Here is a 24,695-nt window from a genome sequence, read left to right on the forward strand (position 1 = left end):
TGTTGATGGATGGATGGATGGATGGCTGGATGGCTGGATGGATGGATGGATGGATGGATGGATGGATGGAGGAACTCACATATGTAACCTATATTAAAAAAAAGACCCCATTGTGTCTCTGCACTCTCATGCTGTGCATGTCACACTGTTGTTTCTAACAATTTTATATATTTAAAAGTTCTTTCTGAACTTTTTATCAATTGAAAACATCCATTGGAAGAAGAAAAACAAGCCAAAATTGTTTGAACAAAGGAAGGATTGGAAGGACAATCAAAGTGCAATTCTGCACCTTCAGTTGGTATAATTTCAAGATTATTCCACTCATTATCATTTCAAAGGCATAACAGCCATACATGTTGTCCTTAACTTTATTTATCAATTTTATAAAAAAATTCTAATTCAACAAAAAACATTGGCATATTTGATGAAAGAAATGTTTTTCTTAAAAATACAGCTGCAGTTAGTGACAAATTAAATCACAGACTAAATAAATACAGTTGACAGTTGAATAAAACTTGAAGCCAATACTTGAAAGTGTTAATGTTTGTCTTATGAATGACATTCTTCTGTATGTAATTTTCCTATAGGCAAGACAAGGCAAGGCAAGGCACATTTATTTCTATAGCACCTTTCAGACACAAGGTAATTCAGTGCTTTACGAGGAAATATAGGAAGTATAATAAAACAAAGCCACTAAGAAAGTAAATAAAAATTGGAATAAAGTAAATCCCTTATTAAGATAGAGGCAATAAAATAATTAAACTCTATTGTTTAATAGAAAGCCTGAGTAGATAACAGTGTTTAAAGGACTGATTGAAAGGAAATGAGTGTGTCAGCAGTACTCAGGTGTTCTGGAAATGTGTTCCACAGGTGAAGATTGTAGGAACTAAAAGCTACTTTACCTTGTTTCATCTGACTCTGGGAACACTCAGTAAACGTCTTTCTGGGGACCTCAGGGGTCTGGATGTTTCGTATTCTACAAGTAAATCGGAGATGTATTACAGCCTGAGATCATTCAAAGCTTTAAAGACAAGAAGTCAGATTCTGAAGTTGATCATTTGACAGACAGGTAGCAGTGGATTTGGCTCAGGTGCAATGTGTTATTTGTTGTTTATTTGGAGTACAAATACCTGAACGTGTACATTGACAATAAACTGGATTGGGTTAAGAACACTGAAGCCCTTTAAGGGCCAAAATACTCTATTTTTTGATGAGCACTATGCCAAAGTTGTTCTATGAGTCCGTGGTGGCCGCTATCCTCGGTTGTTGCATGCTGGGGCAGCTAACCAAAAAGTGGTGAGGGCGGAGATGGACTCTGTACAGGTGGTCTCAGAGAGGAGGGTCCGGTCCAAACTGAGGTCCAATCCTGAACAATGTCTCTCACCTCCTTCATGATGTTCTGGTCAACAGGAGGATCTTCAGCAAGACTCATATATTAATTATTATCAATTACGTACATTTTACCATTTCCTATTGATATTTAACTGTATTCCTTATTTATTCTGTGTTTTCTATTCTGTGGGGAGTAGTGTTTTAAAATAATTTCGCTCTGGGATTAATAACTATTTATATTCTATTCGACAATTGTTTTTGATCCAACGGGTTGCATTCGTTGAATAAGTGGCTTTGTTTTTTGTCCCACCTGATGCAGATAACAATGTGTGAGTGCAACATATACTTTTTCCTACCATCACAGTGTTCTAAACGAAATGATAATGACAAAATATGAGTACAATTTGAATAGGAAGATACGCCTTGCTTCTTGTTTCCAGTACAGCGGAAAAAGCCGTGCACCGGAGGAAGCATAGGGAGGAAGTGCCACGTGTCCACACTGCGCATGCCTGACGCTTTTGACGTCAGACCGCTAGGTGATCCTGCTTCCGGTGAAAGAGGAGAAGTGTCTCACTCCTTCATTCCGACAAGGCCCGTCCGCTCACCGCGGGTAGCTTAGCGGGTTTGGCCACCAGCCATGGCGTTGTGATTTCTGCCGAATCACTCTACTAACTTTGTTAAAGATCTTGGAGTCGGCTGCCGTTAAGTGGCCGCTTCGCCGGAGCCTCAGGTTCAAACGACCGGTCAGCGAGTTAGCACGCTAACGACCCACCTAGCTTTAGCAGCTCTAAACTCGATCCTGGTTTCTATTTCAAGATGTCAACAGCGGGGTTCAACTCCCAGAACGGGACGGGGACGGGGCAGGCTTACGCGAATGGTGAGTAACATGTATAGTAAGTTTAAAGCGAACGCGGCCAGCGTTAGCAAATTCTCCTAAAGCAAGTAACAGGCGAGCTGGATCGTGCTAACTGTTAGCCAGCTCGCTGGCTTGCTTAGTAACGTAACTGAGCTGTCAGGTGTGGTTACGATAAGGTGACAGGGGTTAATCTTGACCCGTGTTACCCTACTTACTTAAGACGTCTAAAATAGTTGCCGTTGTGAACCTACGCTCACTAAAGATGTTCTGCTAACTGCTAAACTTAGCGAATGTTTTCTTCTTTTGGTTTGTCGAGGTGGCAGACCAACAGGTTGGACCCATCGGTCCATAGAACTCAGTCCAGGTTTGGGGCTGCGCTCTTAGTCCCGGTTCATATAAAATCTCCTCATTTTTACATGTGATCCTTTCACTTCGAGCTGCTCAATAGCTTCAGCTATTCCTGTCATGTAACTAACACTCATTCAAGTTTTAACTTCTTACTTCTCCGCCTTGTTTTTCCCCCCTCAGTAAGTAAAGTTGATACCAGGGTTATTAAATTAAAATGTTCAGAGGTCCAGTTTGACAAAATGTCTTGATCGAAAGGTCCGGAAGATCAGAATGTATAACTATTTATATTCTATAATACACATTTCAGTGTGATGCGTATAATCTGGTTTCCACCCACAGTCCAAAAACATGCATCTGAGGTTAATTGGTGAAACAGTGTGCGGTTGTCTGTGTGTTTGCTCTGTGATAGACTGGACACCTGTCCAGGTGTATCCTGTCCTCGCCTAGAGTAAACTGGGGACTGGCTCCAACGTCCCGCGACCCTGACTGTTTTTTTAACCGATTAGAAGATGGAGAGATGATATATATATTTAAGTAGCCTTGCAGTTCTATCAACACGTGCATGTTATCAACAGCTAAATGTCAGATCAAATGAATTCAGTGCAATTCAAAAACGGTTTGACAATATTAATGTAAGATGGAACTGAAAATATATGTATTACTGCTGATATCATATTTTCTCATTTGCAAAATAAACATCAGGCTCGTTTTCTAAATGAGAGAAAATAAATAAAATGTGAACATTTTGCATCTTGAAATACAGAGCTTGACTTCAAAAAAGTTAAACACATTTTGCAGATAATTGAATGCTGGAGAAAGACTCACTTCAGAGCTTCTGAGACTCAGGTGGAGGAAGTCATTGGTGGACTGGTCATACTGGACTCTCAGACCAGGATTAGGGTCCTGGTGGACTGGTCATACTGGACTCTCGGACTACTGATTCTCTGTGATCTCACATCTAATTTCAGTGGTTAGTCTATTCAATAGCTTTATGTTTTGCCTCATAATGCGGTTTTACATTGACATTTTTAATAAGAGCAAATTAGACTCGCAGGTCTCGTGCCGCCAGTGGGAAGAATGAACAGAAATGACTCCATTCTGGATTAAATGCGTGACTTTCACTGTCAACACGTCTTTCTTTGCAGAGGGTCATCTGGCCCCGGTTTTTCTCTCCTTTATTTGGTCTTTTTCTCTCACTTTGTCTATTGTAAATTGTCTCCGTCAAAGTTTTCCCCTAAAATGCACAGATTTGATTGGCTGCGTTGTGACAGCTTAACTCGCATGTGTACTAATAGGAGGACTCGCATATCCCCTATTCTAAAAGAACTTCATTGGCTGCCAGGGTCCTATAGGATCAAGTTTAAAATTCTGGTCCCAGCCTTCAGAGCCTTTCATGGTCAGGCTCCTTCTTATATCAGTGATCTGATCCAGCCTTACACCCCTGCACAGGCTCTGAGGTCCGTGGATCAGAATCTGCTGAAGGTTCCACGCACTCATTTTCTCACTCGAGGTGACCGATCCTTCCAGGCTGTTCCTCCCAGGCTTTGAAATGATCTTCCGCCCTCTTTGCGCTTAATTGACTCTCTGTTGACACCTTCAAGAGCAAACTTAAGACTCATCTATTTGCTCAGGCTACTTTTGGGCTGCTATGATTTTGTGTTGTCTTGGCCTTTTATATTCTGTGTACTTTCTGATGTTTTTGAACTGTGTTGTGAAGCACTTTGTGGCTTTTTGTCTGTGAAAGGTGCTATATACGTTACTTACAATTGGTCTGTGCTTTTCCTCATCCACTAAACCATTACAGTAAAGACTATAAATGCTGCACCAATTCAAATAGAAGCTCCTTATCCGGTTTACTATTACCGCAAAGATGATAATAGTCGCACTGGTTAAAAATGAAGCGCTCCATCAGTATCCTCCTGTTTGGGCTGGAGGTTGGTCCGGGTCTGGATGTGATAGTATTTGGGTCCAGAGCTGCACCGTGGTCCGCCATTTGGTGATGACTGGTTTATACCGTTGAGATTTCATCTGTGTGTTTATTACTTCAGTCTCCAACCTAGATTTGCTGTTCTCGGTTGTTTGCCATCATACAAATTGCTGCACATGTGGCAGTTTGGGACAGATCCAGTTATAATGGAGCTGACTTTTCTCCTGCCTGATGTAGTTGTTTTGCCTCACACTGATGTTTGGTATATTCCAAAGAGCAAGTAAGATTAATATAGAACTAATCAGTTATTCTGTAAGAAGTGTGCTGAGTTCTGTGGGTTTGTTTTTTTTATCAGTGCATGTGAAGAAGATATCTTCTACTGCTCAAACAATGCCTCCACTGTTTCGCTGAAGCTGTTGATAAGCTCGTGTCTGTTTTCTAAATGAAAATTCTTAACCTACATTAACATGCAGTTCTTTCGTTGGCCATACAAGTCACTCATTGAGTAGTGATCAGTCTGTACTAATACAATGGAAACTTTCATTGAATGTGATGAGTTGCAACAACAATCCTTCTAAATTAATATCATAACATAGTGATAGTATAAATCATGATTCAAGTGAATCACAAGAATTGTAATTGTAATTTCCACAAGGGCTTCACCTACAGTCACGACACGTCTGATTTAAGTTTTTCCCAGGTAATTATCAGACGCCACCCATTTAAGGTCAGTGATAGCAGTAGTCTTAACAAGCTTGACTGGAAGGGAATCACTGTTTTATTTTAAACAATCTTCGTTTGGTTTCTTTACCTTCATTTAAGTTGGTTTGGGCAACTGGTCTGTGTCCACTTTTCCCTCTCTTGTGCTCTATACGGTTGAGTGCTGTACGCAACTGTGGACATTATGTTTCACAGTTTCTCTGCTCACGAGTTGAAACAAGTTTGACATTGATTATGCTTCTTCTATCTTTACTCATTGACAAGCGTTGTTTTCTAATCCCCTCTCACTCTGCTGGCTTAGCTGTATGTAGTAGAGGGCTAAGTGGATAGTATCAAGTCTGTTTTGCATTCGGTGATCTTTCAGGTGCAAACAACAACAACAGTTAAAGCCCTGCTACTTGCATTATTTTAATTACATATTTATAAGGACATGAATATGCTATACTTCACTTCTAGGTCCAATCAGAACATTCCTCTTTTTAATATTTGGCTTTCTGGGAGGCTGTCAGGGGATTCTTGATTGTGCAAAAATCTATAGTGCCTCATTTGTTAATGCTGTGTTGAATTTATGAAGGTCAGACTTTGCTTGGAGCCCCTCTCTCACTGTCACTAATAGCTGATCATTGAATTAAATCTATGTAAAGAGATTAGAGCCTGGGCTGTTAGTTCATTGGTCATTTAGTGAAGCCATGTGGTTTTCTCTTGGTGTTAACACCACTGCTGAGGTGCCATTTTTTTTTTCTTCTTCTCATAATTGCCGTAGTTAAAGTACAAATTCAAGCCCTTTCAGACTGTGGACTTTAACAATGTTCAGCTCAACAGTTGTATGTACTTTAGTTTTTGAGCTTTTGGACATTAAGTTACGTCTCCTTAATATTACATGTTAGTTGTGGTCAAGCATGAAGAGACTATGATCTGTTGTCTTTCAATCCAGCAGACGTTTTGTTGTGAACATAGTAACTGAACTTTTTCAACACCAACACCAAGCCTGACATTTAAAAAAAAACAAAAAACTGTATATGATATGCCTAATTTTTGTCTTGGTTAGTTTAGTAACTTTATTTTTTCATCTTGTCTCCAGGACCATCGCAGAATCCCGTTGCCCTCCAGCAGCTGCCAGGAGTCAGCTATGGCATGAGCCACCAGTCAGCCTACAATCCAATGCAGGCCAAAGCTCCTTCTGCCCCTGGCCCTGGACAGTATCCCTCTGGACCATATCAGCCTATCCCTCCAGTTAACTCCTATCAGCCGGGCCCACCTCCAACCTCTTACCCATCCCCTGCAGGTCGTCCCCTGTTGTCTGCACCTCCAATAGGCGGTCTTCCCCCTCATACCCCTCCGCAATCAGCAAGCCCCAGTCCTGGTCCAAGACTGCTGCCGGCACAGGCCACACCACCTCCTCCTGCCGTGTCGTCAGGGAGTTACCACCAGAACCCCCAGCAGCCTGGGGCTCCGGCATGGCAATACAACACAACCGCCCCACCAATGGGGCAACCCCCTCCTTCCATGAGCATGCTTCCTCGAGGCCCTATGGCCAACCATGCGAGTCCAGCTGCAAGCTTAGCAGGACCACCGCCATCGTCAGCAGCTTATGGCACTGCAGCACCTCCTCATGTGTCCCAGAGCACCACCCAGCCCCCAGGCCCAGGAATGCCCCCCTCCTCTCTTCATGGATACACTCAAGCAGGTAGGAATGTTCCGGGTCCTCTAAAAGTTCATCTTGCTTTTTGTTCTGCACAATGGAACGCGCACAATAAATATTTTATTTGTAATTGAACAGGTAATTACACAGAAGCCAGGCAACAGTTCCCTGTGAGAGTAAATGAGACACTAATGATGCAGGCGTTCCCTGAGGTCAAATCAATACATGATGAATCATCCTTTTCTCGAGTTTAACAATATCAGGCCAGTGAACTTGAAAATAATTACACTGATTCAATATTACCAGCTCCAGAATTAAGTGCCTATGGATGCGGTCTCTTTTAATTATTTCTACTATCATTTCTTTCATCTGAACTTTATGTAACACAATTTCTGCTATTTTACTGTCATTGTGATCTTTCTCTGACATGCGCTGCTGATATGCGTATCTGTAATACTGATATGTTGGAAGCGGACATTGCCCTCTGTTCTCGTGTTGAATGTGCTGGCAACTGTTGCTTCTGGCTTCATCCCGAACACTGAGACTCATTTTGAACAAAGTTCAAATAAAAAAGGTTTATTGTTTCCAGCTAAATGGAGGACTGGGCTTTTATAGCAGATCCATTATTTCAATTTACACGTTGATCTGATCATTAAACTGTTTCCTTTAATGGATTCTTGATTGAATTAATTATTAAGCTTTACGACAAAGTTTTTTTCTCTCGGTATCAAGAATAGTGAAGAATCTCGGTAAACAGGACGTGGCTTTGTTACATAATCTGAGAACAAGTTTGATGTGTATTTTGTGTCTTCTGAGTCAGTGATTCGTCAGCATTCTGAAAGTCAACCATGATTTTTTTTTTCTCTCGACTTTTTGTTTGTGTGATACTTGTAGAGCTCACGTGACAAACAGCAGACCAGAATGTCGCATGGTTTTCTCCCATTGGCTGAAAATGGCAAAAATAATGACATATTGGCTGTACATTGTGGCCTGAGATATTGAGTTATTTGATAATGCTTTAATCAAAGTTCCAAGTATAGAGAGAAAGTGTTAAACAGCCATTATTGTTATTATTATATCAAACTGTAATACCTAAAGAAATGCAACTATGAATACCATAAACAAGGATCCCTATCCATAATGTGTTCAAACACTATCATAATAAATGATAAACTTCACAAAGTGTCAGCAGATTACTTGATACAAACCATTTCATCAGTAAAAGGCTGAAGCTTAAAAGGTAACTGGTTTCTGTACTAATAGGTACTACTGCACATCATATTTTGTGACGTGGATTACTGTTATAGTCATTATTGTGCGTCTTGATATACTTTTTTTTTTCTTAAATCAGTCATATTTGTCTGTATTTTTATGTTTGTTGATTAAAACAATTGTTTAATCAAATTGCATAGTTGAATGCGAATCTACTTTCTGCCTTTTCTGATCAATACCTTCACTGAGCAGTTTGTTTGTGTACACACGGCCCTGAACTGACTGGCTGTGAGTCGCTGCTCTGACATTAGCTGGCTGTAAGTTTAAAGGAGCACAGCTGTTGTCGCCACAACTCCAAGCTTGTTTGGTTACAGCACCTCTGCGATGTCTCGTGTCCTCCGTGTACTTGATACAGGTTAACAGGGCAGAAGTGTCCCCTCCCCTCACTCCCACCCCCTCTCTCTCTGCTGTTGGTGAACTTTCTGCTGAAGCAGAAAAGCAACAAGCATGAAATGTGTGGATGTTCATGGAGGCCCTTTAGGAAGCAAAACAATGTGAAACTATTTGTGAATGTAGCTTTTTAGCTTTCAGGACTTGCTGTATTTCTCTCTGTGAAACTGAGAAGCACTGGACATTGTTTTCTCTCTTTTCATATGATAAACGAGTCATCTGATAAAAACGGAAAGAAATTTATAGTGAATCTTGTAACTCACGATTCAGATTTACTGCTGTTGATTTCCAACAGGTGTTGCTCCTCCACCAATGAATCCTATGGCTCCCCACACATACCCAGCAAGCAGACCTGCCTATGGTCCTCCACCTACAGGTCCTCCCCAAAACGTACGACCCACCCCACCTCCCACTGGACCCCCGTTGGGTAGTGCCACACCCCCACCACCCAAAGCAGATGGTAAGATTTTTCTCCCCCTTCATTTGTTCAGTTTTTTGATTTCTATTGACTTTAAAAGCAGAAAAGATTTCAATTAGACATTTTGGACTTTACCAAAATGTCATGAGATCATATTCTAGAACACGTTCCATAATTCCTTGACAGATTGAGGACAGAATGCATGCATGTAGATGTACACACTGGGAAACAACAAATGAATTGCCCCTTCGTCGGATTAATAACAGTGTTTGAACTGAACAGGTTGCGGTTGTCGGTCAGACTGAGAAAGATACTGATTTGATGAACTGCTGATTGTATGTTGCCACTACTTGTATTAGTCAATCATTTTTTGTTCTGATTACCTTCCCTTCTATCTCCTCCTTCCTCCACATGCCAGCTCAGTGTGGGGGGGCTGTGAACAGCACTCTCTCCCCCACTGAGCCCGACTGCCAGGAGGGGGATATTGAATGTCCAGGTGTGGCTGAATTTATGTCACTTGCTGTTTTTGTTGTAGTGCTGCCGTACCGATCCTGTCTTCTCTGTGGTGTTCTACTTCTTCTGAGAAGATGTGCTACTTAAGGATTTTTTAAAGGCCCTTTGAAATGATGTTGAAAGTGCTGCTTATTCATGTTGTTGGAGAAGCGTTCCAGACTTGACATTCCAGCAGCCATTTGTACATACAGCCCCTCGTTAATTTATGCTGTTATCTGAAATAATACAGATGTTAAGCTGCATATTTATTTCAATTGGATACAAGTGCAAAATGACTCATATGAAAATTGGCACTGTTTAACATAAAGGTTGTATCAATTCCCTCGGAGTTTTTTTTTACTCTCAATTGGCACAAATCAAAAGATAACTGAACAAGATGACAACAGTGTTTTCTATTTCATGCGGCCTTTGACTGTCCACTAAGTTTTCAGTGCAATGTGTATAGTTAAAAACTAGTAAAGATACTTCGCTTAATACTTTTTGGCTGGTGGTTACAGAACTATGTTTTTTGTGTCATCTAGTCTCATCACAACATCCATGCTGCCTATAAAGAAACATGCTCCTCAAAGTGTACACATCTCCTTCAAGTATCATCACTTCCATCAATAGCTCCACCATTAGCATTGCTTTTCTTTAAGTGTAGCCCTTCTGTCCAACTTGCTGAACTCTTTCTCCGCCATGCAATTCATTTCATCAGCATTACCTTTCCTTCCCGATGCAGCCTGCTGATTGCCCAGTGCCACCAAAGAGTTCAAATTACACCTGTTTTTGCTTTGACACAGGAGCTTTGACTGGAAATGGCCCACAAGCATCAAATAGCTATAATCATGTTGACAACAAAATGGGTAAGTTTGATGTGTTTTGTTGGGGTTTTTTTCCTCATCAACTACACGCATGATTTAAATGTACTGAATTTGGTTTTCAAGCTTCTTAATAGTCTTTTCTTTTTTTCTTACTGTTGCAAATTTTACAGTCAGTGTTGTTTATTCTGTCAAAGATGTAAATTATCTATCAATGGCTCTCTCTCTGACACACTCAAACATATAGCTTAGTAGTGGCAGTGTGGAGGGGATACTCGTCAGCTGCAAGCAGTGGGCAAATTATCTGTCAAGCTAAATTATAGAGATGTTTATAATTTGCACGTTGGCTCATGAAGATGTCAGAAGTGCAACAAAAAAACAGTTTATTCTTTTCAATCCCTTGGGTGTCATTTCACTGCCAACACTCATGTGGATGCTACTTATATCTGCAGATTGCAATTTGCATCTTATTACAATAAAGAAGGAGACGGTTGTAAAATGTCGAGTGATGGATGCATTGTTGAGTCTTAGCAATTATAATACCTATATAGCAGCACGAGCAGAGAGGTACAAGTCGCTCACCTATGTTTTTTCTCTCCCTGCAGCCGGTCTAACTCAGCCTGGACCTCCCGGTCGGCACTTGGGCCACTACCCTTCCCTCCCCCCCGGGTACCAGAACACCTCGACTCCCTCTCCCATGCATCCCGCTCTGCAAGCCGCCACTCAGCCTTATACTCAGGCACCTCAACCGTACCCTCAGGTGAGAGCAGGGCCGATTGCCTATTATCACCAGGATGTCGCATCTTTGCTTTCTTATAAGCAAGTTTTCTTTCATTTGTTCACTGTGTCAGAAATCAAAACATCTCTACAGTCGTTACTGTATTTTTAAACCCAATGATAAAATATTTTCTTACCTATTTTAAATTCTTGGGTAATTTAGTTTTCTGAATGTAGAACTGAATAGCTTGTCATCATTCCTTCTCTCAGATGCCCAGTGGCCCAGGTATGGCCCAGCTGAGTCCGTCGCTCGCTGCCATGAGCCTCCAGTCCAGCACCCCAGAGGCCCTGAGAGTTGTCAACCTGCTGCAGGACCGGAACCTGCTGCCACCAACCCCAATCCCAGCCCCAACACCCTGCCTCCCCCAGGACCTGCAGAAGATTAACTGCAGCCCAGAGTAACATATTTTCTTCTAATACCGCATTATTATTATTATTATTATGATTAAACTTATTGATTGAAAATGAGAATTTTTGCATCTTAACATGTCAACACTTGTTTCTATAGGGCATTTAGATGAGTGGGCTTGAATCTTTGGTGTTTGTGCCTCCAGGGTTTTCCGTTCTACGCTGACCAGCATCCCTCAGACCCAGTCTCTGCTCAATAAAGCTAAGATGCCTCTTGGCCTGCTCCTCCACCCCTTCAAAGATCTCTCGGTAATGCCTTAGTTTATTATTCAGTTTTAATACACTGCTCATCAACAATATTTCATTTTCAACAAGTTTTTTTTTTCGTTCACTTTTTTTTTGAAACATGCATGTTTCTTTAAACTTGTGTAAACATGAGAACATGTTTGCTTATTAGGTTAACCCATTATGAACACTGCAAACATGCTCAAGTTCTTCTGCCCAGGTTTTCTCCATGTATGTTTTTCACAAGCTTTAAGAATTATGACACATGGCAACAGTATGATGGCATAGATGTATCCATCATGTTCCTGTATGAGAACATTTTTTAAATTTTACTCTGTTCCCAATGAATCTATTGGTTTTCTGTCCCAGAACAGATCAGACTGTCCCACTTTTATTTGGTCAGGCCCTGCAGTTGTGTATTTCTTGAATACAACCTGAATACTGAAATTTTTTTAACTTGCAGGTGGTCAGTCTTCTTCTGTCCCCCCCCTTTCAGTTGTATAAAAAATAAATAAATAACACAGCAGAACAAATTATTAAGGCGAAGGTTACATCAATGAAGACCAAAGAATCCTTGTTGAGCTTCGAGGAACTAATTATTACTACGTTTCTGATCAAAATGTCACAAATCAAGAGTTTGGGGATAGAGGCAGTTTTCTCTGTCCTCACATTCAAGTGTTACTCATGATGCAACAGATTCTATGTTGTGCTGATGCAACGTGGATTGTGCAGTAGTAAACATCCACACAGCAACAACAGCTGACAAGTAACTGAAATGTGTGCCGTTACAATATGAGCTCTTGGAATTTTGCTTCAGCTAATCCCACGTTCTTATTTGCACACTCTATTTTTAAAATTGCTAACTTCAACAGTGTGTGTGTACGTGTGTATATATACATACACACACATACCTTCTACAGTGTATTCTGATATCTTTGTAACAGAACCAGGAATAAATTCTGCAGGAATTTAAGCTCTTGGGTCTCATCTGTATCAAACCACACATGCCTTCCTTCATGCGTTCTCCCTGATCAAACTCCTTTCCTTACTTGGCCCAGTCTTAATAGAAACTGCAACTAGAACCAAGTTGTGATGGTAAGATGGTCGGAACAACTCCAAAACTGGTCTTTTTCACTTTTGGCTAAAACATTCCCATTTATTTCCCAAATCCCCAAAATTACCTTGATAGCTGTTTTATCTGGAATCGGAATCCATCCTGATCCTGTTGGGATCCTAAAGCATCATTATTATACAATATATATTTTAAAGAAATCACATGATTCTACCCAAAAATTTGCAAATGCACATACTATTTAAAATACAGACAGGACAATCTCATAAAAAATTTAGTTTTTGCACACAACTGATACAGTGATCAAGAAGAAAATAAATGATTTTGAGATTTCTATACTGAAGTGTAAATTCAAATTGTCTACAAATGCCTCTTTTCCCCTCTGTAGGACAAAATGTTCACTTGCTCCCTAACATTTTCCCTCATGGTAATGTGTTATTCTTAAAAGGTAATCAATATGATTTACTAAGTGTCCAGTGGTCCTAATGTCATTGCCGTCAGACATCCATGCGATGTGTTCTTGAGTAAATCAGATCCCAAACTATAAAAATGTGAACTATTAAAAGGCCATTTTCAGAAGAAATTAAGCCATTTTCTGGTGTGAAGTTGCTCACTGTTTATTTGTGAGGCGCTCACCCTGCACACCACCCTCTATTGATTTTAACATAAAATGTGAGTCTTGCATCTCTAAGCTGAGCATTAAATTCACCCATTGTAGATTTTCTCTTTGCAGATTTAACGGGTCCTAGTGTTTTTACACAGTGGGATTTCACTAATGACTCCTCTGGCAAAAACTTGTCACAATGACTTGATGTCTTAAACAAGGACACCAGAAACAGACATTGGCACTTGAAATCAGATGTGTGCAATGCAGTCACAGTGAGCTTTTCTCACAGAGGCCGATTTTGTTCTGTGCTTTTGTTGCAGCAACTTCCTGTGGTGACATCCAGCACTATTGTCCGGTGTCGCTCATGCAGAACCTACATCAACCCGTTTGTGTCTTTTCTGGACCAGAGGAGGTGGAAGTGCAACCTGTGCTTCCGGGTCAATGATGGTAAGAAACTGGGAAGAGGTCAGGAAGGTGTATGCTCTAAAACAGGGGTGGGGAACCCTGGTCCTCAAGAGCCGCAGTCCTGCACGTTTTCAATGTGTCCTCGCATCAACACAGCTGACAGCAATTATTGGCTCGTTATCAAGCTTTCTGCAGGGTTCATCATGATAACTCAGGTGTGTTTGAGCAGGGAGACATGGAAAACAGGCAGGACTGCGGCTCTTGAGGACCAGGGTTCCCCACCCCTGCTCTAAAAGGACGTCTGTCTGGGGGAAAGAAAAAAAACCCCGCCATTTGTTCTTTACATGTCTTCCACCTTATACAGCAATGAACTGCATTTTGTCTTTATTGTTGTCAAAATGTTCCTACGCCGTCGTATTGGTCCGCAAAATATTTTGATGTAGCTATATTAGTAATATTTTAGTTTTAAATAAATTTTAGATGAAATTCGCCTGACCAAAAAAACAAGAAAAGCAAAATCTAGTTTGTTGCATGTTGGTGTAATTGTGTGGTGTTGAAATTGTATGTACATAAAAGCAAACTGATGAATGTATTTGATTAGATGTTGTGTTTCTGTAGTTCCAGAGGAGTTTATGTACAACCCAGTAAGCAGATCATATGGAGAACCACATAAAAGGCCCGAAGTTCAAAATGCCACCATTGAGTTCATTGCTCCTTCAGAATACATGGTAAGTTTAACCCTCTGGAGAGTTTCCAGAACCATGCGGTTTACTTCATATGATGAACTAAAGTACACAATCCAATTCTCAACATTGCCAAATGGGTGTTTGAGTTTCTTTCAGTGAGTTGTGTTTTCTGTGTTTGTGTCCAGCTGAGGCCACCGCAACCTGCTGTTTACCTTTTTATTTTGGACGTTTCCCATAATGCAGTGGAGACAGGCTACCTGAATGTCTTCTGTCAGTCACTACTGGACAACCTCAACGCGTATGTGAAAAGTTTAACTTAAAATAACTTTCTTTTTTCCCCTGTGAGAACTTAAACTAAATGGCAGGTGGTTATTGAATAGAAATCAAGAATGGCGATGCAGAATGTTTTCTACCTTTATACAATATTTGTTACATTATCTTTCTTTTGTCATTCTCAATAATATTAATGAGATTGCACCCTTAGTGGTCAGTACAAATGGCATTTAAAACTCACAACTATTTAACAAATTGCATCAAGTACCTCTTTGTTACTCTATTTACTCAGGACTCTTTAACTAGCTCCTAGATTCAAAAAGGTTTATCTCGTTCCCGACGTCACAGAAGCCTGTTTGTGTCTTAGGCTTCCTGGAGATTCACGGACAAAGGTAGGCTTCATCACCTTCGACAGCACCATCCATTTCTACAACCTCCAGGAGGGACTTTCCCAGCCTCAGATGCTGATCGTGTCAGACATAGAAGGTGAGACGCAAAGGTCACCATAGCTGCCTGCATACCTTCTGCAGGTCTTAAGAAGTGAATGTGTCGGCACAAACTTTTGACAACTCCTATTTTATTATAAATGGTATTTCTATCATATAATGGTATTCCTTCTGTTATCAGAGTAAGAAAAAAGATTATTTCACTTGTTTTTGTGTGTGTATTTGACTGTATTCCCATCAGTTGGTTTAAAGCCATTTGTGCTCCACAGATATCTTTTTACCAACACCAGACAGCCTTCTAGTAAACCTCAATGAATGCAAAGAGGTAAGATATATAACTTCTACTCCTTTAGTGAATCAATATAACCTCAAACATGAAGCAGTGTGACAAAGCAACACTCGCACTATCATTTCAATGGCAGTTTTGTGGGGTGTTGCTCTTACATCTGGAAAAATCAACAACTTTTCCAACTTTCCAGACCATTTCATTGTGCAGTAAAGGTTTTCACTGCAAGAGTCACTCAAAGAACCAATCTTAAAGATTTAGTTAATGCAACAATAGTTGAAGGCAGTATACACCATTCACCCACGAGACCTAATATGCACAACTGCAACTACCAATCATAGATGTGTATTCAAGAATGTATAATCACTGTAGTCACAGTGTTAATAAAGGTAGCCTCTGAATTGTAAATGGATGAAAGTGTCTCTTAAAAACCCATGTTTGTTTTTCAGCTTGTGCAGGACCTGCTGAAGAGCCTGCCCACTTTATTTCAGAAGACAATGGAGACTCAGTCCGCGCTGGGCTCCGCTCTGCAAGCAGCCTTCAAGTTGTTGTCGCCCACAGGGGGGCGCATGTCTGTTTTCCAGACCCAGCTGCCTAACCTCGGTGTGGGGGCGCTCCAGTCGAGAGAGGACCCCAACCAGCGGGCCTCTGCTAAGGTAAAACCAGGATTCTCCAGAGGATTTAAGTCTTAGTGCGTTCAGCATCGTCTTGTCTTTTACTCGCACTAGATTAATTATTTTCCGTCACTCAGACAGAATCATTTTGAATGTCTTTTTAAACTGGGTCGTTTTTCCCATTATTTATTTGTATTTTCTTTTACCAATAAGGACGTCCAGCACTTGGCCCCGGCCACAGACTTCTACAAGAAGCTGGCTCTTGACTGCTCGGGCCAACAGGTGGCCGTCGACCTGTTCCTGCTCAGCTCTCAGTACTGTGATCTCGCCTCACTTGGTGAGTCTCAACAGAAGAGAAGACATGGTTTATTTTACCTTCTGCTTTATTCACATATTCAGAGTGTGCAATTAGGTATTTTAACGTGACATATAGTTATGTATTTGTTGTACTCCTTGGAGATTGAAATAATTTCCTGAGTGTCAAAAGTGAAACCGTCCTTGGCTTTGCCTCTCTCCTTGTGTGCCCTCCCACATCTAGGCTGTATATCCAGATATTCTGCAGGAAGCGTTCACTACTACCCCTCCTACCACCACCAGCACAGCCCTGCTCAGGTGGAGCGCTTCCAGAAGGATCTGAAGAGATATTTAACCAGGAAAATTGGCTTTGAGGCCGTCATGAGGATACGCTGCACCAAAGGTAGATTAGAACACGTAACATGAAATGGCTCTTCAAATGTTTATCTACATTCCTCACTGTTTGTTTTTACGAGTGCATTATGCATACCCTTATTATTAATATACATGCTTCACAGCTCGAAGCCCTTGTTTAGCTTTTTTCTTGTTTGTCTCAGTTTGATTGATTCTTAATGTATCATTCTTTGTCTCTGCAGGCCTGTCCATCCACACGTTCCACGGGAACTTCTTTGTGCGCTCCACAGATCTGTTGTCCTTGCCCAACGTCAACCCAGACGCCGGCTTCGCAGTTCAAATGTCCATTGAGGAAAACTTGGACGACATGCAGGTCGTCTCTTTCCAAGCTGCTCTGCTTTACACATCTAGTAAAGGTACACACACACATTTTAACTAAAAGTTTATTCACTTTTTTATAATATATATGTTATATATATAATATTGTATTGGTTTATATAAACTGAGTATTCTGTTGCAGGAGAGAGGAGGATCCGCGTGCACACTTTGTGTCTCCCTGTGGTCAATTCTATGACCGATATCTTTGCTGGGGCTGATGTACAAGCCATCTCAGGACTGCTGGCTTGTATGGGTAAGTTCTGAATACTGGCTGCACCTACACTGCATCACAGTTTCTTTAAAATCAAAATAGATTAGACTTTTGGAACTTGTACCCAAATACTTATAAATATTGATTCTATAAATCTGAACACACACAACTCTTAATTTCTATGGTGTACGTACTGTCACACATGACAATGTTTGTATAAGGTTCAGTTAAAGAAAAATATTATTTTGTTTATGCCTGAGATGATTTCCTTAACCATTTAGTTACTTCTTTCTGCCACAGTAAATAAGCTTTAAATTGACAGGACACTAAATCCTCACAGGCTTTTCATCCACTTCGCTCTTATTAGCACTGACAGATGGTGACAAGCAGCGACAGCTGTTGTTGCCTAGCAACCACGTGCAAGTCCGTCCCAGCTCGCGTAACATTAACTCAGAAGACAGAGGCAGACGTTTGTCCTCCATTCGAAATCTGACGCACAAGAGTTAATTCCATCAATATTGAGAACATGAACTCTGTAGAAGTTCTATAATGAAGCGCAATGTTCCACTACAGATCCAAAGGTTTAGGAAAAGATTTCCTTTTTTCCCCACTGCAGATTAAACTAATATGATATCTGTTACCCACCTGAACTGTCTCAGTTAATAAGCAATGAATATCGGACAATGTCACTGTTTATATAATCACAGATCATGTAAATATTTAATTTATGAACCTAATATTTTCATCATATTAATATAGGTTAGGTTCAGCAGCAGGCCTTTTCTTTTACTTGTACAACATTTAATGGACTTTTCTTGTTTTGTATGTGCTCTGTTATATATGTTTATATTGAAATGTTTTATTTCAATCACCTTTTAGTTGATTATCTTTTAGATTTTCATTCAGTGACTTTTTACTTTAATTGAATCACAAAAACAATCTGAACTTTAAAAACCTCATTGTTTTAGGTCTTCCCTGCATCTTTTAAATGACTTGTATAATGAATGTAGTATTTTTAAAGGTGGTTTGTGTGAGTGGTACTGAGGTCTTCTGCACGTTGTGCTGCTGCTATAAGACTTGATGTGACAGACATTTTGTGCTTGCTGATGAAGGATTCTGTCTCTCTCCAGCTGTGGATCGTTCAGTGACGGCCAGTATGGGCGATGCCAGAGATGCGATGACCAACGCCGCCATCGACTCGCTGGCGTCCTATCGGCAGTCTGCGTTGACGATCCAGCAGCCTGGGCTGCTGTCTCCGGCCTGCCTCAGACTCTTCCCGCTCTTCATCCTCGCTCTCCTCAAGCAGGTCGGCCATTTATTTCTATTCTACAGTTCAGCTGCAACACTGTTTTTGTTCCACGATCAACTTGTTTTCCCAAGTTTCTTTCCTGCGATACTGATGAGATTTGTGTGTTTGCACTGTGCAGAAAGCCTTCAGGACAGGCACCAGCACCAGGCTGGACGACAGAGTGTTCGCCATGTGTCAGCTGAAGTACCAGCCCCTCGCTTACGCCATGTTGATGATCCATCCTGCTCTGTACCGTGTGGATGATCTGACTGATGAGGTGAGAAAGATCATCTCGATTTATATTAATTGTATAGTTGAAAAGCATAAGTGTGGAAGAAAGGCTCAATCATTTCTTATTGTTAAAAGAGGCCGCGCTCTCTCTCTCTCTTCTTTCCTTCCTCAGGGAGCGTTGAACATCAACGAACGGACCATCCCTCAGCCCAAAGTGCTGCAGCTCTCTGTAGAGAAGCTCAGCAGGGAGGGAGCTTTCCTCATGGATGCTGGATCGGTACGTTTACAAATGAGCATCGAACATCTGAACAAATGTTCAGTGAAAGTCTGATTTGGCATTTTTCCCACTCGCTACCGTCTCAGTTTCTAAATAGACTTTTATCACTATTTAATAATCCATGAACCTTCATATTCTGGATTAGCTGTGGTTTGGTGCTTTTACTTTTTGTCCTGCAAAAGATAACCAGTTCCTGTTTCCTTGATAGCAAATCGTATTGGAAAGGGAATCTTTTTTTTTTTTTGCAAGCTTTTCTTCCAAGAATAAATTCCAAACCACTCCATCAGATTTCCAGTGGTAGACCTCAGTACTCGTGTGTAATCGTGTCATTGTTTTTCTTTTGTTCCTCAAGGTGATGTATTTGTGGATCGGACGAAATTGCCATCCCAACTTCCTGTCACAAGTGCTGGGAGTTCCCAGCTATGCTGCCGTGCCTGATAATCTGGTAGGAAACCTGATGCTGCAGCACTTTTACGGACTTACTTTACCTTTGTTCACCTTCTCTTCATTTTTTTCTCAAAAAAAACCACTCTCCATGCAACCAACTGTATTCACTTCACTCTCAGCGTTTGTCCTGGAAAACTGACCGTTCCTTCTCTCTGCACAGTATCAGCTCCCAGAACTGGACACAGCGGAGTCGCAGAGAACCAGAGCTTTCGTTGGGTGGCTGAAGGATCAGAGGCCATTTTTCCCCTCCTTGCATGTTATCAGGTGAGCGTCACTGGAAAAACCACAAATGGAAAATCATGAAATCTTCTACAATTGAGTTTAATGTTTCTCGGCATGATCAATGCAAACTATGCCTCTATAGTATTATTAAAAATGTCTTCATTGAGAATATGATTTCAGCAAAGTATTATAAGAAAATACTGCCTGCATTCCAGAGTTGTCTTGTGTTTGAGGTTTATGATTCAGCTTCATTGTTGGTCAGCTGTTAAAATGCTGCACCTCAAATGATTGAGGATGGTGAGATGGCAGAACCATCAAAGTGGAGGAGCAGGAGATCTGCACCAGGAACCAGTTCAGGACATAATACTCCATATAAGGAGGAAACGAATGAGTAGTTGGACTGAGTCACTGTTACTTTCCCATGTCATTTTCTGAATATGGGACTGATCTTTGTGTTTTCTCTCCTCCGTTCATCGCGTGACCAGGGATGAGAGCCAGCTGAAACCCGCCTTTATGCAGAACATGATCGAAGACCGAACGGAGTCGGCGCTCTCGTACTACGAGTTCCTTCTCCACCTCCAGCAGAAGATTTCCAAATAAATCCCAAATGGGATATGAGAGAACACTGAAGCAAGGACACGCAGCAGTGTATGTGTGAATCTGTAAATCATGCGAGTGCGCACTTGAGGGTACTTGTTGATCTGACTCGGCGGCGCTCCAGGTCCACCATATCTGAGGAAAACCTGAGCTGAAATAGGATTGTGTGGCTGAAGAAAGCGAGGATTCCACAAACGATAGATTTTGATCCCTATTTGGCACCTTTTTTTTTTTTTTTTTTTTTTAAACTCTGCTCAAGCGGCGTGTCGGAAGGAAAGAAAAATAGAAATCTACAATGATTAAATGAATCAGTGTTTATTCTCATAGAACAATGCTGTCTAACTGAGGTATCGTTCAGATACAGCGCAGGCAAAGAAACGTGTGAAGTGTTTTTTTTGTTTAAAAAGCACGGCGGTCTTTACTAATACGAGTCAAACAAATGTATGTGTGTATGTGTGTATGAGACTTGGTTCATGAGGAAGGTCTGTGCTCCTAGACTGTTTTTGGGTGTCACCTGGAGTATTTGTATACACAACACCTGAGCTCTAACACTCTAATGTACCTGAAGGACAGTGTGCTTTTTATTTCATCGTCTTTATATTTGTGTGACGAACAAATCCGTAGACTCTGTTGTTAAGGTTTTACCGGTGTTGGAAGGTAGGCCGACCTTGCTGCTCCTACTGCCATGAATGTGCAGATCTGGCGGTGAAAAGCTGCTTGGTTGGTCTCGTCTGTCCTTCAGAGACTCCGCTATCTTCTCTCGCTCTCTCTCGGGACACCTCTGACCACATCCCCCGTTCAGTCTGTCTGTCTTTTTTTTTTTTTTTTTTTTCCTTTCTTTTTTTCCTAATTGTTTAATTTATGAGACTCCCAACCTGATTAAATTCTATAATTGCCTTGTATGGGAACTCACTTTTTATTATCAAACCTCTGTTTAAATACAGACTCTATATATGAAATATTTTAATATAATAGGATATGGGAAATTCTTTAACACAGACATAACAAAGCCATTGTGATCTTTTAATCATGCTTATTGATACTTGTATATTGAACAGACTTGCATTATATAAAGGTTAAGAATTGCTGATGATTTTAGTATATAAACTAAGGTGAAATGATGCTCAGAAAATAAAATGTTTGGGACTTTTTAAATGTTTTGGTGGCTGATAATTGTTTATTCTGCGGAAAACAGATGGCAAGACTGAAACTGGACCAATTCAGTGAATTTTATTTTCATTGGATTTCACATATTTTGTAATTTATGTATTATAAAGGTAAAACTGTATTTACAAAAGAGACTAACATATTTTGGTCTTTATGCACAAATGCCTTGTATGAAAATAGCCTCGTTTTTAAACAGAAGACATGAAAGAGAACTCATGTGATTTGAGCCTTTGAATTTAGGGTCTTTCTTTCTTCTTTTTTTTTTTTTTTCTCCCACCAAGTAATCTTACATCCCATGAAGCATTTATTTGGGCACCAACACAAATTGAAATGAGTGTAAGACTCAAGTTTTCCTTTTCCGGTCAGCCTGACACTCATCTTTTTTTAACTCCTAAGTGACATCTAATTTGAAAGCAATAAAGCCATCCTGTCCACTAAGTAACGATTTGAGGTGCTAATTGGTACGAACTGTTCTAAAACAAACACTGGTTGTCAGGTGCTGATGAGTTTTTACATAAAAGACACTCAGAATTGCTTTGCTTGTGATGTATTACTGAGCCTGTTTGAATGTCATGTCATGAAGATAAGAGATGCCACATCCACAGACCAGATGAGCTTCTACAATGATGCCACAGGAAAGTTGATAAGAAAAGGATTTAAAGAAATATGCATTTAAAGGTGAACTTGGTGATTTTAGATGAATTCAAAAACATTGAAGTACTCACAAGCAAGAAAGTACTGTTTTTTTTTTTTTGTGATTTAATAATTGTAAAATGAAATCTAATGCAGTTGAAAAGTAATAATTCAGCTCAACTCCAGGCACATTTAAGGGATGTGAGTAGCCAAATATGTCAGTCTTGGAAATCGTATACATCAGCCTGGTTTGTGTGCAAGTTGACCTGCAAGGGTCACTGAAGACACCACCAGGTGTCAAGCTTGACAAGACCAGTGGGCCTTCGTGCTGTTCTCCGATGAATGTCCAGTCACGCTGAGCAGAAACGATGGCTGCCAATGATGTTGGAGATGCTATGCATCAGCCGCTGTCGTCACCAGACGAGTGTTTGGTGGCAGTGTTCCAGTGTGGGCCGGTGTCTAGACAAAACAGAACCGTCCTACACTTTCTGAAGCATACAGTGAAAAGTCCATACGACCTGTATAACATGATTAATCCAGTCATTATGCTCCTGCGTGAACATCACTGGCCAAATTTCATCTTCATGGAGAACAATGCTCCAGCTCATGGAGGTGACATCATCGGTGAACAGCTGCCGGAGACTGCGGGGCCTCAACTGGAATGGCCCACTCTTTCTGCAGAAACAAAACACCAGCCGTGTAGAGGCTCGTACCTCTGTACTGCAGAACTTCATCGACCTGAGGGCCGCCCTTCAAGTAGAGTTTGATGCCCTGCCTCAGGAGGAGACGTTATCAAGATGGAATTGATGCTCAAGGTCACGTGACAAGGTATTGAAAAATTGATATTTTTTGTTGAGGTATACCCTCCACTGTACTTCCATGATGTAATATCACTGGAATATCAACTTTTCACACTTTCCATACTTTCCATAAGCAACTACAATAGGCACTCGGTCAAGCGCATACCTTCGCCAATGCCATATTTGTCACCATGGAAACCAATGGATTACAACTTTTTTCGAAGCACAGCATCACTCCTTCCATCATTGTTCATGGTCGTTTGAATTGCTTCATGTTATCACTGTTTGACACTGATGTACTCACATTTTACAGTTTCAGCGAGGGAGAGGGGGAGAGAAGAGAAGGACAGAGTTCTGGCGAGGTTCGGTTCTGAACCGCGGTTCTGAACCGCGGTTCTGAACCGCGGTTCCTCCACACAGAGATTGAAGGAGCTTCTGGAAGCTCACTTGATTCCCTGGTTCCTGCGGTGGGGAACCCAAGTTCGTACTGTGATGGTGGAAGGAATGCAGCTTCCGGGGAGGGGTTGCCGGGGCTCCCCTGGTGGGGGTCACGTGACCAATGGCGAATTTTTCCAGTGGTGACCACATGTTTCTTTATTCTCAAAAAAACTTTGTCACCCCCCCACGCCCCATTGGCCGGAGGGGGTGACCATGGAGGCCAGGCCCAACAGTGCAACAATGAAAACCAATCAACATTAAAAATCTGTCTGACACTTAATGTTTCTAGTCTCATTATAAATAACACATATGTAAGGTCACAGTATATTGCCTTCAAAATGTCTGCTTCCTGGCTTGTTTTTTTTAACTTTCCAAGTCATCAATGATGTCCTCATCAAACAGCAGCTTGTCATCTTGTGGTTGATGCTGATTATTGTAAGACCAGTGAGGCGATCCCGTCCCTGGGTGACCTCTGACCTCAGGTTGGTCGTGATGAGCTTCAGCTTTGAGAAGTTCCTCTCTGCTGAGGCCACAGGCAGAGTGCAGGGCGTTCTCAGGGCAATCCACAGATTGGCTTATCTGAGTTCCATATCATTTCCAACTGTGGAAAAAAATCTAACAACATTTAAAACATCAACATTTAAAAACCGTCAGCATAGTTAAGGCAGAAGTAAAGCGGGGCAGGAAATTCCTGGCAGTGTGAAAAAAATAAGTGTTTTTCCCAATAAGCAGTGAAAATATTACTTTAATATACCTATTATTATTGGCTACAGCAAAGTCACCTTGATTCAGCCATATTTCTGTTCTTAAAAAAAATAAAAAATTCTACAGAGAGATTCACACCAGCATTTAAAAAAACATTTTTTCCCCGTTACAGAAACGTGGAGATGTGTTGATATATTTTATTGGAATCAACTTGTGTCCAGTCCAGCATGAGAGGCCCCAGTTTGGTTTTGTCTGGGAGCTGATTGGACGATACACAATGAATTGAAAGGACTGATTCCAGCCGATCACTCTGACCTCCATGTAGAAGTACAGGCCCAGTGTGGCTGAGCTGAGCTTTGCTTTATCCTCCTTGAAGCACAAAATATCATGTAAGATTAACCACAGAGATGTAATCTAAGTACCTTAGTGAAACTTTGAAAGTTTTCAACTGAGCTAACATTTTTAATATTTGCACAAGCAGATTTGTGGTCCATCTGAGGTTGTCATATTCAAATGCATGTATCTCGGAAGTGATTAGAGATTTAGTATTCTGACTTCAGATTCAGAATCCTGATGAATTTTGCATTATGTATGTATGTCTTCAGATTCATTAAGCAAAGTAGATTTTTCAACTAA

General features: G+C 40.9%; 1 protein-coding gene across 2 annotated transcripts; it reads left to right on the forward strand.

The window, feature by feature from the left end:
• Nucleotides 1-1,958: 1,958 nt before the first annotated feature.
• sec24a (SEC24 homolog A, COPII coat complex component) lies at nt 1,959-22,012 on the forward strand. Of its 2 annotated transcripts, XM_080483846.1 has the most exons (24): nt 1,959-2,209; nt 6,265-6,870; nt 8,783-8,947; nt 9,324-9,401; nt 10,201-10,263; nt 10,824-10,978; nt 11,206-11,393; nt 11,550-11,652; nt 13,628-13,754; nt 14,331-14,440; nt 14,584-14,696; nt 15,039-15,157; nt 15,387-15,442; nt 15,853-16,059; nt 16,231-16,354; nt 16,556-16,714; nt 16,908-17,081; nt 17,186-17,296; nt 18,385-18,560; nt 18,682-18,819; nt 18,946-19,050; nt 19,403-19,495; nt 19,658-19,761; nt 20,205-22,012. In XM_080483846.1, exons 1-24 carry the CDS (start codon nt 2,149-2,151, stop codon nt 20,317-20,319), a joined length of 3,450 nt encoding a protein of 1,149 aa, XP_080339972.1. In that variant the 5' UTR covers nt 1,959-2,148; the 3' UTR covers nt 20,320-22,012. The 2 variants fall into 2 exon arrangements, with proteins under 2 accessions (XP_080339972.1, XP_080339973.1); XM_080483847.1 differs by lacking the exon at nt 9,324-9,401.
• Nucleotides 22,013-24,695: the final 2,683 nt, after the last annotated feature.

This window comes from Lipophrys pholis (genome assembly GCF_963383615.2).
Source record: "Lipophrys pholis genome assembly, chromosome: 16".
Classification (NCBI taxonomy): domain Eukaryota; kingdom Metazoa; phylum Chordata; class Actinopteri; order Blenniiformes; family Blenniidae; genus Lipophrys; species Lipophrys pholis.

Bases quoted from the DNA above. Each gene is read 5' to 3' on its own strand.
- sec24a (XM_080483846.1), top strand. From the start codon at position 2,149: ATGTCAACAGCGGGGTTCAACTCCCAGAACGGGACGGGGACGGGGCAG. The intron at 9,402-10,200 runs GTGTGGCTGAAT...GCTTTGACACAG, and splicing joins GGGGGATATTGAATGTCCAG to GAGCTTTGACTGGAAATGGC. The intron at 11,394-11,549 runs GTAACATATTTT...TTGTGCCTCCAG, and splicing joins AAGATTAACTGCAGCCCAGA to GGTTTTCCGTTCTACGCTGA.